General features: G+C 49.2%; 1 protein-coding gene across 30 annotated transcripts in view; it reads right to left on the reverse strand.

Annotated features, from left to right (window-relative positions):
• MAGI1 (membrane associated guanylate kinase, WW and PDZ domain containing 1) overlaps positions 1-14,337 on the reverse strand; it is a 344,450-nt gene extending 330,113 nt beyond the window's left edge. For all 30 annotated transcript variants that reach the window (XM_064519162.1, XM_064519147.1, XM_064519163.1 and 27 more), the window contains exon 1: positions 13,670-14,337. In XM_064519162.1, coding sequence (XP_064375232.1) covers positions 13,670-13,961 — 292 coding nt within the window. In that variant the 5' untranslated portion in view covers positions 13,962-14,337. The remainder of the gene's footprint in view (positions 1-13,669) is intronic.
• Positions 14,338-16,545: the final 2,208 nt, after the last annotated feature.

Here is a 16,545-nt window from a genome sequence, read left to right on the forward strand (position 1 = left end):
AAGCGCCTCGTTACAGTGTGTTACGACCCTAGAAATATAATTTCCACCTTATTTCCAGCCCTGCCATTTATTCAGCCACGCTAAGGGGACCCAGGTCTCTTTTACATTAAGGCCTTCCCCTCTTCTTCTAGCTGCCCTAGGTGTAGGGCTTGGTGACAGACCCTCCATGGGTACTCACCACACAACGTCCTCCTCTGTGCAAGGCCATCTGAGCGCAGCGGATGACTTGAAATCTCTCTTTTTTTTTTTAAATAAAAAAAAGAGTCTTTTCAATTGAGCAATTTTTACTTTTACAGCAGTTACAGCCAACTATATTGCTCTGCATACGGTACCTGCCCAAATACATCGTTCTGGTAAAGCAGTAACTACGGTGAAGTAATTGAAAACGTTTACGCAAAAAAGACCTTTTGTCATTTTCTGAAGCGTTAACACCACTCAACACTTGAGTGTTTTAAAGGATATTACGACTACTTGGCTGCGGACACAGACTTTCCAGCTTAAATTATGGATTTCAGGCCACTTTGAACATCACTTCTGAAAAGCGAGGAGTTTGGAAGGCTCCTCCTCGCTTCCCCCGTGGTCCCCGAAGTCTGCACCACGGGGATATTTGACTTTTAATGTCTAAGCTAAGGCACCGAAAGAAAATCCTCATCCAATAGGAAGTGGGGGAAAACGAACCCAAGCAGCTGTGTGTGAAAATTATATGAAGACCAAATGCGCCGAGCATGAGCCTCAGGACAGAGGAACAGTCAGGCAAGTGCACAAATGCCTTCCACGTGTTCTGGATGGAGAGAAACTGCATTTTTTAAAGACTAACATGGAAACTGCTTTAAGCAATTTGTCATTTTCAATCGAGGCTCTGCAGCAAGCGAGAGATTTAGACAAGTTAAACAACTTCCTACCGGAGCGGCTGCATGCAGTGTTTGAACTCCCTCTTTCAGCCTTCTTACAAAAGGCGTATTTATAATTGTGCCATTCAGGAAGACTTTGAAATGTCACTGCAGTTTGATTGAACTAGTTAAGAGGAAACGCAGAGTTCAGAGATGGGGGAAACAATGCAAATACCCCTCTGTATTGCAAACCTCATCTCAGGCAGCAAATTGGGGTGCATGGGAGCTAACAGGCGTGAATATTTCTCATTTACCTACAGAAGTGGGAAATGGAAATATTTTCTCTAAATGTTGCAACTTAAAGCTCACCTGGATATTACAACACATGGATGTGCAATGCCATCTAAAAGACAGCAGAGTCTGAGAGCCTCCTTTCAGCTAAACTGGAGCTAGAAGCAATATCCCCAGTTTTTATGGTGAAAAATCCCCTGAACGTGGTCCATGACAACGTTCCTACATGCATAATAACGTTAAGGTCTCTTCTACACTAGGGGCTTTGAGGAAAAACAATTAAATACATAAAATTCCCTACTATTTCAGCTATGGGCTCAGCCAGCTATCGGCAGCGTTGCCATCGGGTGCAAATCCACCACGGACCAGCCCGGCAGAGGCCTTGCCGAAGCCGTGCTTTTCCTCACTGAAGCTACCGGGAAGGTTTTGCACACCCGGGACCTCACGGAGGGGCGGACACTGCGCAAAACAGCCCCTTCCCCACTGGGAATGGGAGGTTTCTGGGAAGACGCTGGAGACATCTGGAGATGTACGAGAAGGGACATACGGACGGAGAAGAGCCGCAAGTGCGGTGAAAGCAGCTGCACCGCCACGGCCGGCTGCAGACAAACATCTGTCCACCTGCAGCCAACACAGGCGAAGAGGAGCACCATTTTTAATTAAAGGCTGCAGGATGGCTAAAAAGGTCCCTAACTCCTTAAAGCAAAGTTTTTAACCTTTCTGTGAGAAGGCTCCACAAGACCTGGAGGAGGGGAGGCTCTGCAGACAACTGAAACACTTGGTGTTTTTTCTGCTGTTGGGTTTTTGTTTTTTTAAATAAACTAATGAATTACTGTATGCATCATCTGAAAGTGGCTCTCACCGTGCAGCTGATGTAACCTTCCCTGGCAGTTTAATTGCACCGTAGAAAAACACTTGCACTCTCATTTAGAGGCAAGATCCCATCATGGTAGCTACCACCACAGAAGACATTATAACAAATGAGACACGAATATGGAAAATAAAAATAAAACAAACAGTTGACTGTGATGAGCTAGCTTAGGAGCCAAGATTTTGTTGTTTTCGACGATCTCCAGCACACGATGGGATAACTGTTGGCAGAGCTGTGCCGCGACAGCGAGCCCCAGCGATCGCGCGGTGCCATGTCCCTGGGGTCACGGCTGCCACCATGCAGCTCCGAGCTCAGCCCTTCCTCGGGAGTTTCCCGATACTTCTCAGCGACATGTCCTCCGTCTCCGGGCTCAACCAAGCTGGTCCTAAACCACAGCACAAACGACTACACGGAGCTGCGCACCTGCTAAACTAAATCAATCTGAGATTGACAATCTGAGCTGTGACAACTTGCTCAGCTCTTACGCGAACGGCAATTTCCACGCTGCTCCAGAAAGGCCCCGGCACCCATTACAGCAGCTTTTACATCCACACAGACAGGAGGAAAAAGCCCACTCTGCTGTATTACATTAGCAGACACTTAAATCGAAGCTCCCTCCTTTCTGCTGGGGTTTTTCTCCTGCATTAAAGCTCCGACAGGACCAAATTCACACGCTCATTGCTTATGAGTCTGTGATGCCACCAAGATGTCCCAGCCGAGGTCAGGACTACCTAAGATAGACGGTATTTTGCTCCTGGGAAAAACAATATCTAGGTGTTTCCAAAATCAGCTATTAAATTGGAAAATTGGCAATCGAAAACCAGCAACCTTCCTTAGTCCCTAGGTTGTCTCTTTTGCAGATAAAACCTCAGCAACTGAAATGTTTTCCAAGGATGCCATAAAACACATATAGGAGGAATGCTACATTTCAAGCAGGTGAAGCAGTTCACAGGCTTCCCCTGCATTTCCGTATGGATGTGAATCAGGGAAGCAGCGCAGACCCACGGCACAGCAGCGAAGGGGGGCCGAGATTGCAGGTCCTTGGCCATGCTCCAGGCCCCGCTCGAGCCATTTAGTCTTTGTGCCCTGCTTCCTCCCCCTGAAACACCACTCCGAGCCTTTTTAGGGACATCTCCTTGCCCATTTCTCCAGCAAACCTTCCAGGTAGGGACAGTCCCCATGGGTTCATGCAGCGCCTGGCACCAGAGGGCCCCAAACTCAACCAGGCTTCAAAGATCACCCTAGCACTGTTGAAACCACCCAAGTCTTCATTTCTTCTCTCACCCCCATAAAAAAAATTGCCTTCTGTTAAAGTGTAACTTTCTCCTGCCTCCGGGATGAGGGAGCCGAACGCAACCTCGCCGCGACCTGCGCGCCCGGCGAAACTCGGCACCCGGCCGAGATGACGTCCCATGACGTGACTCGCGGGAACGGCACCGCGGCCGAGACAGCGGCTGCCCGGCGTGCCCGGCGGCAGGGAGGGACGGGGAGGTCCAACAGCAGCAGCCGCATGCAACACCGCCCATAAAGCGGGGTCGTTTCAAAGCAGGGGGAGCCTGACGGGCGACCTGTCTCAAAAACGGCACGTTCCTGCAGACGCCTTGCAGGACCAGCAGCGCTGGAACCGCAGCACCACGAGAACGTCCCAGAGCGGCATGCGAGTGGTTCTTACGGGCACTCCTGACGAGGCAACAGGCAGGTAAACTTTCTCCCAGCCATAATTTTTTTAAATACTATTTCTTTTCAGCTTTTAAGTAGCACTCCTGACAGCAAAGCACTTAAATTTTGCCACTTCTTGCGAAATTCACAGCACTGGATGGGCCAAAGCCAGAACTGCTGGAGTCACGGGAGTACGCGGGACGCTCAGGCTCCACTAAAAAGGAGTGGGGAAAAAAGGAAGAGAGACAACAAGAAAAGAGGCTGGAACTCTTTGCTGGAGCAAAAATTGAAAACGTGAACTCTGAAAAGCAAAAGTTAAACACATCACTCACATGTGCTAGGAGCCTCACCCAAGAAATCTAAATATTTTGATAGGTGATACAGGATGTTTTTGCAAGTTCCTCCTCTCAGGCTGGGCAAAGGCCACGTGCACATGTAAAACTGCATCTAACATCTTTGCAGCCCTCTGAAAAGCCAAACCTCGACCTCGCGCAGCGCTGGCACCACTACTGCCCCGACTGCCTTTTGCTCAGTTTTGTGCCTCTTGCACAAATCTAGAGCGCCAAGCGTCGGGGGTTAACAGCCCCGCTCCGGGTGTAGCACACACAACTCTCTGCCGCACAAAGTTTTGTAAGTTCAGACAAAAATACCTTTGTGTGAGATTAGGTCAGTGATCGATACTCTCAGCCTACCCATGTTTCTCCTGAAAAGTGAGGTAATATAGCTATGGTAAGCGTGGAAATGGATTCTTCGGGTCAAACCTCCATCTGAAAAAAGTCTAATTAATAACAGCAGATGGTAGGTGATGAGGAGTCTATAATTCATACAGACTATACAAAGTCTATAAACCACTATATCCTATTGCTGTGCAGGCTTAATATCTGTGCACAAAACAAATATACAAAGTTTGCCAGCGCAGAGGGGAAAGATAACTTGACCAAAAAACAACAAAAAAATCAAACAACTTTCCGATTTACCTTAAAAATAACGGAATCTGTGATTTTCACAGGGCCCCACTGTTAACCCTCCGTAGCCTTTAGACTTATGCACAGAGGCTGCTGCAATTTCAACTGCAAATCGGCGCAAATTAGCAAGATGTTCCATATTAGCCACTTTATTGTTTAAGGAAAAACGCATACTAGGCAGAACAGAAAGACATAATTGTTTGTTCTGCATCAAACTAACCCCTCCTTTGCCTTTAGGAAAGGGAGAGAGTGATGCCTGGGCAAGACCGGAGACGGCCCAAGCCCGGCCCAGGGGGGCAGCCGGTCCCCAGAGGCTCCCACAGGCTCGGCCAACACCAGCGCCGCCCAGGGCGGATTCGCCTGGGAGGTGACAATATCCCGAATCCACCCAAAACGCAGACAGCTTCTCTGCACACAGATGGGGCATTAGCTTGCCCAGTGGTGCGACGTGCCACGCTGTCCCCTGAGTTTTTGGCTCACTACTTGCACGAGACGTCTTCGCGTTCATGCAACGGCTGCTGGGCGCCTGCTTTGGACACAGTAGTTCTTCCCGCTACCCCATGCCCTCCCCCAAATTGCAAGCAAAAACCACACGCCAGCCTTTCTGGGCTCGCCTCCTCTAAAGGAAGGGGCAAGTCTCCTGCTGACTCCAGCGCTGCCTTGGTTGGAGTCATTTTACTTCCCACATCCTACATATGTCTGTGGAGAAGCAGAAGAATTTTGCTCTTCTTCCTCCCGCAGCAACTTGTAGGACCACAATTTATTTTGGGCGCCGCATCCTAACAGGACACCCAAGGGCAAAGTAAACTGAATCCCAGGTCGTACATCAACACTTCGGCATTTACAGTGCCCAGAACAGGAAGACGTTTGCCTAGACCGCGGGGGACGGAGGTTTGTAGCCGGCTGGGAGCACGGCCTCGCTCGCATCTGGTCCTGCAGAAAGCCCCTGCTGCCTCCGCGCTTGAAGGGCCCTTCTGCTGCTCCACAGCAGATCCTCTCCTAACTTTCATCACCCATTTACAGGCCAGAGATGGTCTCAGCGTCAGTAAAAAGAGCCAGTGGAGAGCACAGGAATCTGTCCTGAACCCGATGCTTTTGGCACCCTTCGGACATTCCCTGCTGCCCGGCCCTCCCTCTCTTTCCTCCAGCCACCCCTCAGTTCCACCGGGGCTCCAGGGGATTTTTTTCTCCGGTCACAAGCCCCGAGAGCATCCCTGTGTATCCCTGTATCTTCAATTGCTAATTCCACCCGGACCTTTGGAAAAAGGAGAAGGACAGACATATTCCCTGTTCTTTTTAAGAAAAGCCCCTGGCACAGCTGCTCTGAAACCAGGTTGCTCGCCTTCCCGGTTGAGCTTGTTCGGAGGTAACTTCCCTCTCTCTCGTGCACACACACATCCAAAATCAAGACATTGCTTTGGACTAATACCCACATAAAGCAGGATCTGCACTACTGCAATAACAGAGTTTTTTGGAAAGCACACAGTATCTGCTCGGCTTTGTTTATGCTGAGGGAGTGGCTGGTTTTAGGCAGCCTCTTTTTCAAAGGCTTTTTGTTAATAACTAAATGAAAAACCCAGAGTTGAGGTTTTCCTCTTAAAAAAAAAAAAAACACTGTGATTAAAGATACAAAGAAAGAAAAAGTCAGTCTCTTCCTGACCTAATTGCACCAAGGCACTAACTTTAGGATTCCCAAATTACAGATGTATAACCCAAGACAATGAGCACTTTCGTCAAGAATTAGCAAATGACGCAAAACTGATTCCTTGCTCAAACGCCTTGCAACTCTAAGTGCATCCGTTCCACTTTGCAAGTAAACCCAAAGGTTTTGGGGGGCATTTTTTGTTCCATTAGGAAGACAGGACACTTTGCATTATTTTCACACCATGTAATAGGCAATACTGTTTAGTCTAAGAGAGGACACTCAATGGAGTGCAACAAGTATTTTTAAGTTATTTTTCTTTTAAGCTATGATACAGGCCCTCTCAAATATAAAAACAGGAGCTGTTCTTAATCAAAAGCCAAGTCTGTGAAAATGTAAAATGTCAGGATCTGAAGAAAAATCTATTTTGTTTCCTCAAGGTCTACTAGGGGTAATTAAAAAAAAAAAAAGAACTTCTTCAGGTTTATGTAGGTTCATAACAATATTACTAACACAAAACAGTTCAGCATAAATCACGCCAGAGGCAGAGCTGGGGACTAGCGCAGAGAATGATGCCATCATTCCGGCCCGTAGCAGCAGAGGAGCTCTGGAAATCATTGCAAATGTCACGGCACGGAGATGGATGGCGTGGCTGACCTTTGGAAACCGACGGGTGGATCTCAACAAAAATATCCCGGCTACCCTGAGCCATGCAGCTCCTACAGGGCCAAGGAAGACTCTGGCCCACCTATTCGGTCTACAAGGAAAAGGGGGGGGGGGGCGGGGAAGGAGAAAAAAGAACAATAACAGAAAAAAAAATCCTCTCCAAAACTGCCAACATACCAGCCCAGTCCAGAAAGCTGCCAAGCTGCTCTGGAAATAGGCAGCCTTTTATAGCTCTCCATCAGATCAGTAGGAAACAAATCCTGGTTGATTGCCCAGGCTTGTTTCCCAACACCCAAAAACTGCAGAGAACCCCAAACTTCAAGCATCCAATGCTGTAAGGATTTACTATATGGATCTCAAAAGACAGCAAAAGCCTGAAAAACAGAAGAGTGTGAAACAGGTCCACGATGATGCCCACCCTTCGCTCGCCAGAGCGGCCAGATCAGCAATCATGCGCTGGGGGACGTTTCCGTGCTCCAGCGGCCACGGAAACCGGCTGCATCCTCCAGCGGGAGTCATGGGCCTCACCTGCGAAAACCGCGACAGCAGCCAAGCTGCGCAAGACGGAAACATAAAGTGAGAACAAACAAAACAGCAAGTGTCAAGAGAGGCAGAGAAAATGATGATAGCGGTGAAAATTATGTTTCTTCGGGAGATGGGCTTGCACGCTCAGCAGCACTGTCACTCTGCGCCGAAAAGCTGCTGTCTTCCTTGTCCTGCAACCAGTGCCTCTGGTGATGGGGTTACGGGAGCACAGAAGATCTTGGTATGCCATAGGGGGGACAGTCCATCCCTGTGTCCTTGGTACAAAAAGGTCACATAATGCTCTGTTTCTGGAAGGCTTAAAAATTTTCAGAGAGAGCTACAGCAAAACTCTGCAGAAATATGACCAGGATGATCCAGCATTTTGCTGCCCCGAGAGTTCATACGCTCAGCTGGTAGGAACTCGAATACACTGGAGGGGTCCAAGTACCAACTCTCTAAATATTGACTGTTCACAGCAAGGATCCCTGCATTCAGCTAACTTTTCCCCTCAACTCTTAATATTGCTTCTATAAATTCCCAGCACTCACTCATACGCATCCAATATTCCATGTTTTTCCATCAAGAAACTTAAGTCACTTAGCTATAGCCCACAAGGATCAAAAAGTTGTATGCCTTGATTTTGTGAGTTCCAGTCAAAGCGAGAGAAAGCATATAAAAACCTTCAAAATACTAAAGTAAGGGAATGTAAATAACAGAAATGTGGCCCTTTTTTTTAAACCATCAATAGAGGTCTTCAGAATTACACCCTTGCCTGATGCTAGTTCAATGGGAAATGCTCCTGAGGCAGCAGCACGTTCTCAGTCTCCAAGTTACCTTCAAACTGAGCGATGCTGAGCTCCAACAAGCGAGGGACATGTTGGCCCATATGGTCAACCCTACGTGGCCACCACCAGCCTCCAACCAAGAGAGAGGATCTGGGCCCAGATCAGCAATTATACAGACTTGAGCTGTTTGTACCAGGCCTCTTGCAAGAGAAGATGATCACAAAAAGATGCTATTCAAAGATTTTTTTAAAGGTACAACGTCTCATAAAAAACTTAGCATAGCTGCCTTTGGGGAGAAGCTCTCCCTACGCGTACAGTGTCAAACGAGTAGGGGTATTCTGGGGCATCAGAGAAAGCGATACAGAAACAGTCAAAAAAAACCCAAGAATGATTGCAGCCTGCACCAGAGAAAGCTGTGAATCCCAAACGTAGAAACGCAATGAGCTAGTGATGGTCTGGCTGTCAAATTTGCTAAAAGACATTCTTAAACGTCTAACAAGATACACAGAAGATTAATCTTAAACCTCACATGAGCAGCTCAATAATTCACTAATGCAGAGGTTGAAATAGCCTTAAAAAATAAGCCGAAAACAAGACAAAGGTGGTGTTAACATCTTCTTTTGCAATAATCTTGCACGATTGCTCATAATGAGCCTGTAATTGTGATTTAATTGCGCTGTGGTCTGACTAGCCATAAAGAGAGCGCCTGGAATCTCCTCACAATGGGCGCAAAGATTAACCTTATTGTGGGGAGCATAATCCACTTTCATCCCATGAAAAGGATCATACTAATTCCTGAATTTTTTAATGAAAGAAGAGATGTGGCACTTAGGCTCTGGGGTGCTAACTCACTGCTCTTGAGAGACAGTAAAGGAACAGGCAACTGTTTTGCCACAAGTAGGATCACCTTCTAAATCCTGACAAGTACCGCACCGTAAATTCAGGCAGAGTAAAGATAAGGTCTTCCTAACAGCCGTATTTCAATATGCCGACATACACATCTCATGACTACTAAATGCATATTACTTTAGAGAAACAAGATTACCCGTATATGACAATATATTGGAAGTTGTCTGAAAAAGAGAATCTGTCTTCTCTTATTTTACATTTGGGTAGCGACTAGCCCTGCATAATGCTCATCCCAGCAGGTCAATGTTGAAAACAGGCCTTAAAAATCTAAAATACATGAACGTCTCCAAACTTGCAGACGGCAAAGTCTTTCATTCCACTTCGGATCCACTTAGGCAAAGTTGAAGAGCAGGGGTCAAACAGAAAGCTACTTAGAGAATTCACCGTACAAGTGACCAGCATTCAGCTACACACGCAATAAAGGAAAATGCTTTTTGGAGGTCATGGGAGACACTACAGGAGTAAACTCCTAGGAACTGCAAGAGCTCTCTAAATGCCTTTGACCTTCCCTAGACCAACAGAGGCAGCTGACTGCACAGAAAAAACAAGTGCCGACTCTGCTGCATCTCACGGAGGTATGAAGGCATCAGCACTCGCTTTCAGTCTCTTTAATGCCAGGCACCAGCGTCACCTAATTAGCACGAGATGCTCGGTGTTGCCCATTAACAAAGCGACACGCTGCTTCCCAATGTTTGCAGAACTACTGATTGCACAAAAAATTACCAATGCATCAACTGTTTTGTGCCTTACAAAAGGAAAAAAAGAAAAATTGGAAGATGGCACTTCTCTCACAAGCCCTCTCAAGGAAGGAAACGGTCCAAACTCCAGCTCTGGCAAACTTCGTGAGAGAAGCTGCTTTTATTGACATTAACAGATGTAGCTGATTCCAACATTTCATGGTAGGGTCCTACAGCAAATGCCAGCATGGCACTGAAGTGTACAGTCACTGTACCCACATGTACCCATATTCATCCCAGGGTCAAGTTAATGTTTGAAAAGAAACAAATACACCCGATAGGAGATGGTAAACAGTGATCGCTTCTGTTTGGGATCACGCCTGCTCATATTTGCCTTGTACACGGTTTAAAAAAAAAAAAAAAAGAAAAAAAAAAAGAAAAGAAAACCAGTCCTCCCTACTGTGGGATCATCCCAGTTCCAAAGCACCATGAGCAACCTACCTTCTGCACAAACCAGTCCCCACGGTACCAAGGCGACTGATCACTTTGGGCTTGGGATTTTGAGAGATACTTTCTAGGGAAGCAAAGTGTTGAGCTGAGAACTGAAAAACTATTTAAAAGTAAGTGTATGAAAACACCGGCTTTGACGGTTCTCCTTACCAGACGTCTGGTTTGGCATGCTTTGGCATAGGTCGTCTAATCAAAGGGCAAAAAGATAACAGGCCGTAATCTTAAGATCTCTCTGCACACGTGCATCTCGCATTGAGGTGGCAAGGAGGCAAAGTATCTTCTTGCCTGCCTTAAACAAAACATAAGCTATCTGTCATAGATACAGCCTTACTTCTTCCCTCGTGAAGAGGGGCACCATAAAATTAACTTGTGCCAGACTGCTAAGCAGGGTACATAAGCAGAAACAGTGCACCTGATCTGAAATACCCTGTTCCTATTACTGATTTATCCAAATAAGGAATTATGAAAAACATGAGGTAAATTCGAGGAAGCTATAATATTAACGATACAGCCTAGAAACCATTATGTTAAGGCGAAGCAAGCTTTACACAAGATCTGCTACCATCGCTCCTATACTCCAGTGCATCAGCTCTATACTCTCCAACTAAGCGACAATAAAACTGCATTTATTAACTCCACAGGAGTTAATTGCCAAATCCATCAGAATTTAGGCACAGATGTTAGATGGAAACACAGTCATTAAAGCACTATGTTTTAACTAAAATAATGTTTTTTCGCACATTTGACAGTTTGGAAAGTTACTGAAATAAGTGACAGTAGATTCTTCTTCTCTTTCCCCTCCAAACCAGTCAATTACGACGGTATATTTTTTTCAATTATAGCACCAAAAAGGGCACTTATGGGGAAAAGAAAAGGAAAGCTTTGTTAAAGTTCTTTAGTTTTCCTTCCTCTTTCTCACAGAAGGGAAGGACCAAGAAATCCCATATGAACAGTATTAAATACTGTTATTCCAATTAAGCAAATTCATACAGGTTCCCCATTTTTGTGCTATGTGAGAACCTATTCAAGCTTATGACTCACAAAAGCAAGAAAAAATATTGTATTTGGACCTGTAAGCCTATAAACCTCAGTTTAATGGCAAAGCATGTGCGTAACTTGTTCAACCTTTGTTTCACATCTTAGTCCCTTGTCTTCTACTAACTGCAAGGTCAGAACAGTTATTTGCTCTGTTCACGCTTGCAGATGACTGACTTATTTATAGTAAATTTCCTGTTTTTCCAGCCTTGTAAATGTCATACAAAGTAGACAAGCCTATAAAACTTATACATTTCCAGGCTAAGATTTCCACAGCACTTCAGCACCAGTTCATTAGGCACCAAGAACTGGGAAGAGGAAGAGAATCCTACAGCTAAAATTGTGTTTACAATCTGATCTTCACACTCCTTTGCTGCCTCCCCTAGTACCACACGTCTCCTGTTGAATGACAATTGCCATCCCCATAATGAGATTTTTAATCAACACAGAAGTAACGCATTGTAATTAAAACGCTCTCCTTTCCCGCACACGCGATCCTGATCCACGAGGGAGCTCCCCGCTCTGCGCAGACCACCACGCAGATGCCAGGCTACATTCAGAGAGGCACGAGGACTGGCTTTCTAAACCACAAAAATATTTAGTCATTTAAAAAAAAAAAAAAAAGAAAAACTATTCTATATTCCATTCTAATAAAGCATTAAAAAAAAAAAAAGGAAAATATGATCTCATAGTAGCCAGCGGCTTGGTTCTCACTCCTGCAGCAGGAAGGTCCAAGGTTCAAGTTCCTGCCCTGGCTCCAGGCAGGGCTTTAAACCTTCTTCTCCCAAGTCCCACGTGAACCCAGCTACTATGAGAAAAAACAGCTTTCTGACTCATTTTGACCAGACACTCCATCCCGGAGCTGAGACACATTCACCCCTAAATTCTGTCACTTCTGGTATATTCCCATGAGGAGTTTCCATTTGGACTAAGTAACATTTTCAACATAAGAAAAAGTTGAATCGCGAATTGCTTGCCTCTTACCCAGCTTCCCTCGCCCACAACACGGATCCCTTCGCAGCATCACGAGCTGCACGCTAACACTTCTGCTAAAACAATCAGCACGTAGAAAACCTGCATAATTTCCTCATACTTTTCTTTATTTCGCTCTCTCCCTCCCCTCCTGGGCAATGGAAATCAGCAGACTCAGTTTCACTCCCTGGTTTCCAGTGAAGCAGAGAAAATGCAGCAGGGAAAAACAGGCATCTGCTTGAAGAAAACTGTTTCCATTGGAGTTCAACACTGCTTGCTGGAGTACTTCTACCGACTTAGGGTTGCAACGTTAATTGTAAGCAGTCTCATTTTGACATATAAGACTCGGGGCAATCCTGAGCTGCCGTTGTCCCTGGAAGAAGAAAGCGGGGGGCAGAGCAGGACTGCACAGCACCGGCCGCTCTCCGCCCCGCGGAGCAGGACACACCAGCACGGTGATTTACTCCGACGGTGGGAGCTGGAGCAGCGGCCGTGAAACAAGTGCCCCCAGAGCGGCTTGTAAATCAGGACAAGGCTCCAGCGGGCCGTCCCGCCAACCTACGGCAAAAGCCAGGGCCGAGCAGCAAAGCTGAAAGATCATTTTAGCTGCTGCCTCTCCAGCGACCGGCCAGGTTGAGAACACGAGGTTAGAAAGCATCACCTGCCCCAGCAGACCCCCCAGTTTGGGATGCCGGACGGTAACACACCCTCCCCTGAAGACTCTCCCAAAAGATCCTAGGAAAAATCCCCTGGCCTCCCGCAGCCACCGGTGACCCGGGCTGCGCTGCTCGGCCACCCGCAGCTACAGGTGCTGCGGCACATTCCTGTTTATCCTGCCCAGCCAAATAACCTCAGCAGCTGTCGCAACACTAACAGTTTCCTGGCACTAAGTTCAAGTCCTGCCCTGGAAACTACAGCCCTATCAGCCAGGCCTGTTATGCTAACCTGCTAAACGACTGCTGCCCGCCCGCAGACCTCAAGTGGGAGTTTGGGGGGTTTTTCTCTTAATCGCACACGGGAAGGCTCTTTCCTTTCTTTTTCCAAAAAAATAAACTAACTCCGCGCCCCGCCGCGCAGCCGGGCGCTGCCGCAGGAGCAACCCCCCCCCCCCCGGGGCTTCCCTGCGGGTCCCCCCGGCTCCGCGAAACTCCCAGCGCCGAGTGCGCGCTCGGCGGAAAGTCTCCCGGCGAGCGGCCGGCTCCATAACGTGACTCTATATATATATATATGCATATATATGTGTGCATGTGCACATGCACCCTGGGGCGCTCCCCCCCCCCCCCGGCACCCAAAACTTCCCGGGCACGAGCAGAGCCGGCCGCCCCCTCGCACCTTGTCTGACGGCTTTGACGGCGATGGGGTCCTTGCAGCCGCGGATCACCTCCAGCACGTCGTAGCGCGGCAGCCCCGAGACGCGGACGCCCTGCACCTCCAGCAGCAGCTCGCCCTCGCTCAGCGCCGCCTCGCCGCCGCCGCCCGCCGCCGCCGCGCCCGCGTAGGGGAACTCGCCGTGCTCCGCGCCGCCGAGCAGGGCGAAGCCCAGCTGCCCGCCGGGCCCGCGGCGCAGCGAGCACTGCCGCACGCGGCTGGACCAGTGGTTCTTCTTCTGGACGACCCGCGACATGCTGAGCGCGGCCCGGCGCCGTCCGCAGGTGCGCAGCGGGGCGCCGACCCGCCGGCGCGCACACCGCGCCGCGCCGCCGCCTCAAGCCATCACCGCCCGCTCCGCGCCCGCGGAGGGCGCGCACCCACCTCCGCCTGCCCCCTAGTCCCTTTTTTTTTTAAAAAAAAAAAAAAAAAAAAGCTAACTAACTAAATCCGCCCTCCGCCGGCTCCTCCTCCGCCTCGCTTTGTTGCGCTGGCTGCGGTCGCGCCGCCTCTCCGCGGGCGCTGCGCGGCGCCTTTAAGGCGATACAAAGGCTCCGCTTGTTTTGTTACATCGCGCTCTGCCCCGCTGCACCGCGCTCGCCGCCGCCGGCGCAGGCGCCCTCCGCACACTCCTCCCCGGCCGCCTCCCCGCCCCCGGCCCGGCCCCGGCCCCGGCCCCGGCCCCGGCCCGGGGGGAGCCGCCGGCGGGGCCCCGGCGCAGGTTGGCTGCCGCTTCCCGGCTTTGCAGGCGCTGCCTGCGCCCGCGGGCAACTTTCCCTCGCACCCCCCCCCAAAAAAAAAGGAGCGGCGCCGAGCGCGCACCTTTGGGCCGGTTTTGTTCTTAAAATCTCTGCAGCAAGGCTTCGTCTCTGAGCACGGGCTCAGAAGCGACCCCCCCCCCCCCCCCCCCAGCTTGGCTGAGCGTTCGTGAAAGCCCATTGAGAAGTTCAGCCTCTGTAATCTCCCCGGGCGGCTCATGTTTCGGGGAAGGCTGGCAAGGGGGAGGAGGGGGATCCTCCGCTCTCCCGGGAGCCTTTCCAGAGCTGGCCAAGCTGCAAACCTCGGGAAATCACCGCTCACCTGCGCTTGCTAGGGGGTTGTTAGGGGATGGGACAAAGTGAGGCACAAGTCCCGAGAAAAGCCGTAAGCAAGTCTCTGATTAAGTGGTATCAAAGTGCTTGTGCAAGGCTGAATTAAAGCCAACATAGATCCTTAGTTCTTCACTTCTCAGTTTCTGAGTGCATTTCAATCATGCCCTTACTTACTTTGTTTCCCCCATATCATTATTCAGAACCTGGACAGACCGATCCCGAGGTCCTTCTGGTGGGGAAGGACGCGCGTCAGTTTGTTTGCCCTTGGCCACAACTCTTCAAAGTTACCCAGAACTTTAGTGGCTGATGCAAAAGTCAAGCAGGGAAAATAAGTGTGCTGGCACCAGCTATCCCTTCCAGGCCATGCTCCCTGCTTCCAAAACCTGAAAGCCAGGCTTCATTTTGAGCAGTCTCATGCATGACTGAACCCCTTCCAGCAAGAAATTCAGTTGTCAGATGTACGCGTGCCCTATTTTACTGCTCATCAGGACTGAGAAGTGACACAGGGAAACAAAAAGCCTCATCTTCAGTTCCCGCACGGCCGTAACACACGCTCCGCTGGTGCAGCCCAGCAGATCTTGCTGCTATCCGTGTCGCTATCTCATCTCACGTCTTTCCAGCTGTGCGCGTACCGAAATGATCTGCGGTGGGGGAGCGCCAGCAGGCTCGGGGGAGCCGGCGTGCGATAGCTGGGGATGGAGCTCAGCATAACGTCTCTGGTGCTGGCCAATGAGTTGGACTTGTTTCACAGACTACAAAACAGGGGTGACTCCGATACCTTCCTTGCCCTTAGATCTGCCTTAGATGACAAAGGATGCTGTACCCGGTGTCCTCCCTATCACTCCTTTCCTCCAGCCAAGATCCAACGTACTGCTATTTCTGCAAAATCCCCGTCGCCCTAGGGAATGCCACGTAGCAGCACGGCACGAACAGCACGCTCTGGCCTGAATGGCACAGCCACCTCTAAACCAGAAAACTGCAGCACTTTGTCCAGTGTCATGCAGCACAATAACGGTAGAGTTGGGTATATGCCCAAGTCCCAGGCCTTGACCACCTCTTTGCAGGTCCTTGTGGGAAGCATATGGGATCTTCAGCCCTCAGAAGGTTGGAACGAGCGGTCCCTTCCAGGGGGACCGCAGAGCCTGCCTTCCTGGCCGTTAAGGGCAAATGCAGAAATGGACACATGAAACTCAACCTGCTATGTGCAGCCCTCGTTTCCTTCCAGCTTTCTAAAAGGTTTCTTTCCATTTGGAATTGGGATACTTATTTTTCCTGCCCCGCAAAGCCATGCCGATGCTCCATGTCCAAGCTGCAGTTGCCTGGCAGAACTGCCCCACGTCTGCTTCCACTGCCTCTGTAACCGGCTACCCAACTTGTCACTTTTAGGATCGTGACGCGCTTTTTATGGTGTCTCAGCCAGCAAACAGTGAATCAGCAAGCAGGCTAAATGCCCCAGGGAGCAAATGCTCGGGAGGCCCGTTAGCCGTGAGCGGCGGCAGCGTGGTTAGAGGGGAGGATTTCCATTTCCCCTGCGTGCCAGCTGATGGAAGTCGTGCCACACGTCTAAGAGCACAGCGCAGGGAGGCTCTTGTTCGCAGCTGAGAACTGGGTGTGACGTATTTTCATCACTCTCATCTTGTGTGATGTGTTATGTGACAGCCCTGCTAAGCCAAGATTCATCTGGGACCCGTGTGAGTATCACATGAGTTGTGGCTGCCCCAAATAGATCTTACAGAACTACTCATGGAA

Source organism: Dromaius novaehollandiae, chromosome 12, assembly GCF_036370855.1.
Source record: "Dromaius novaehollandiae isolate bDroNov1 chromosome 12, bDroNov1.hap1, whole genome shotgun sequence".
Taxonomy (NCBI): Eukaryota; Metazoa; Chordata; class Aves; order Casuariiformes; family Dromaiidae; genus Dromaius; species Dromaius novaehollandiae.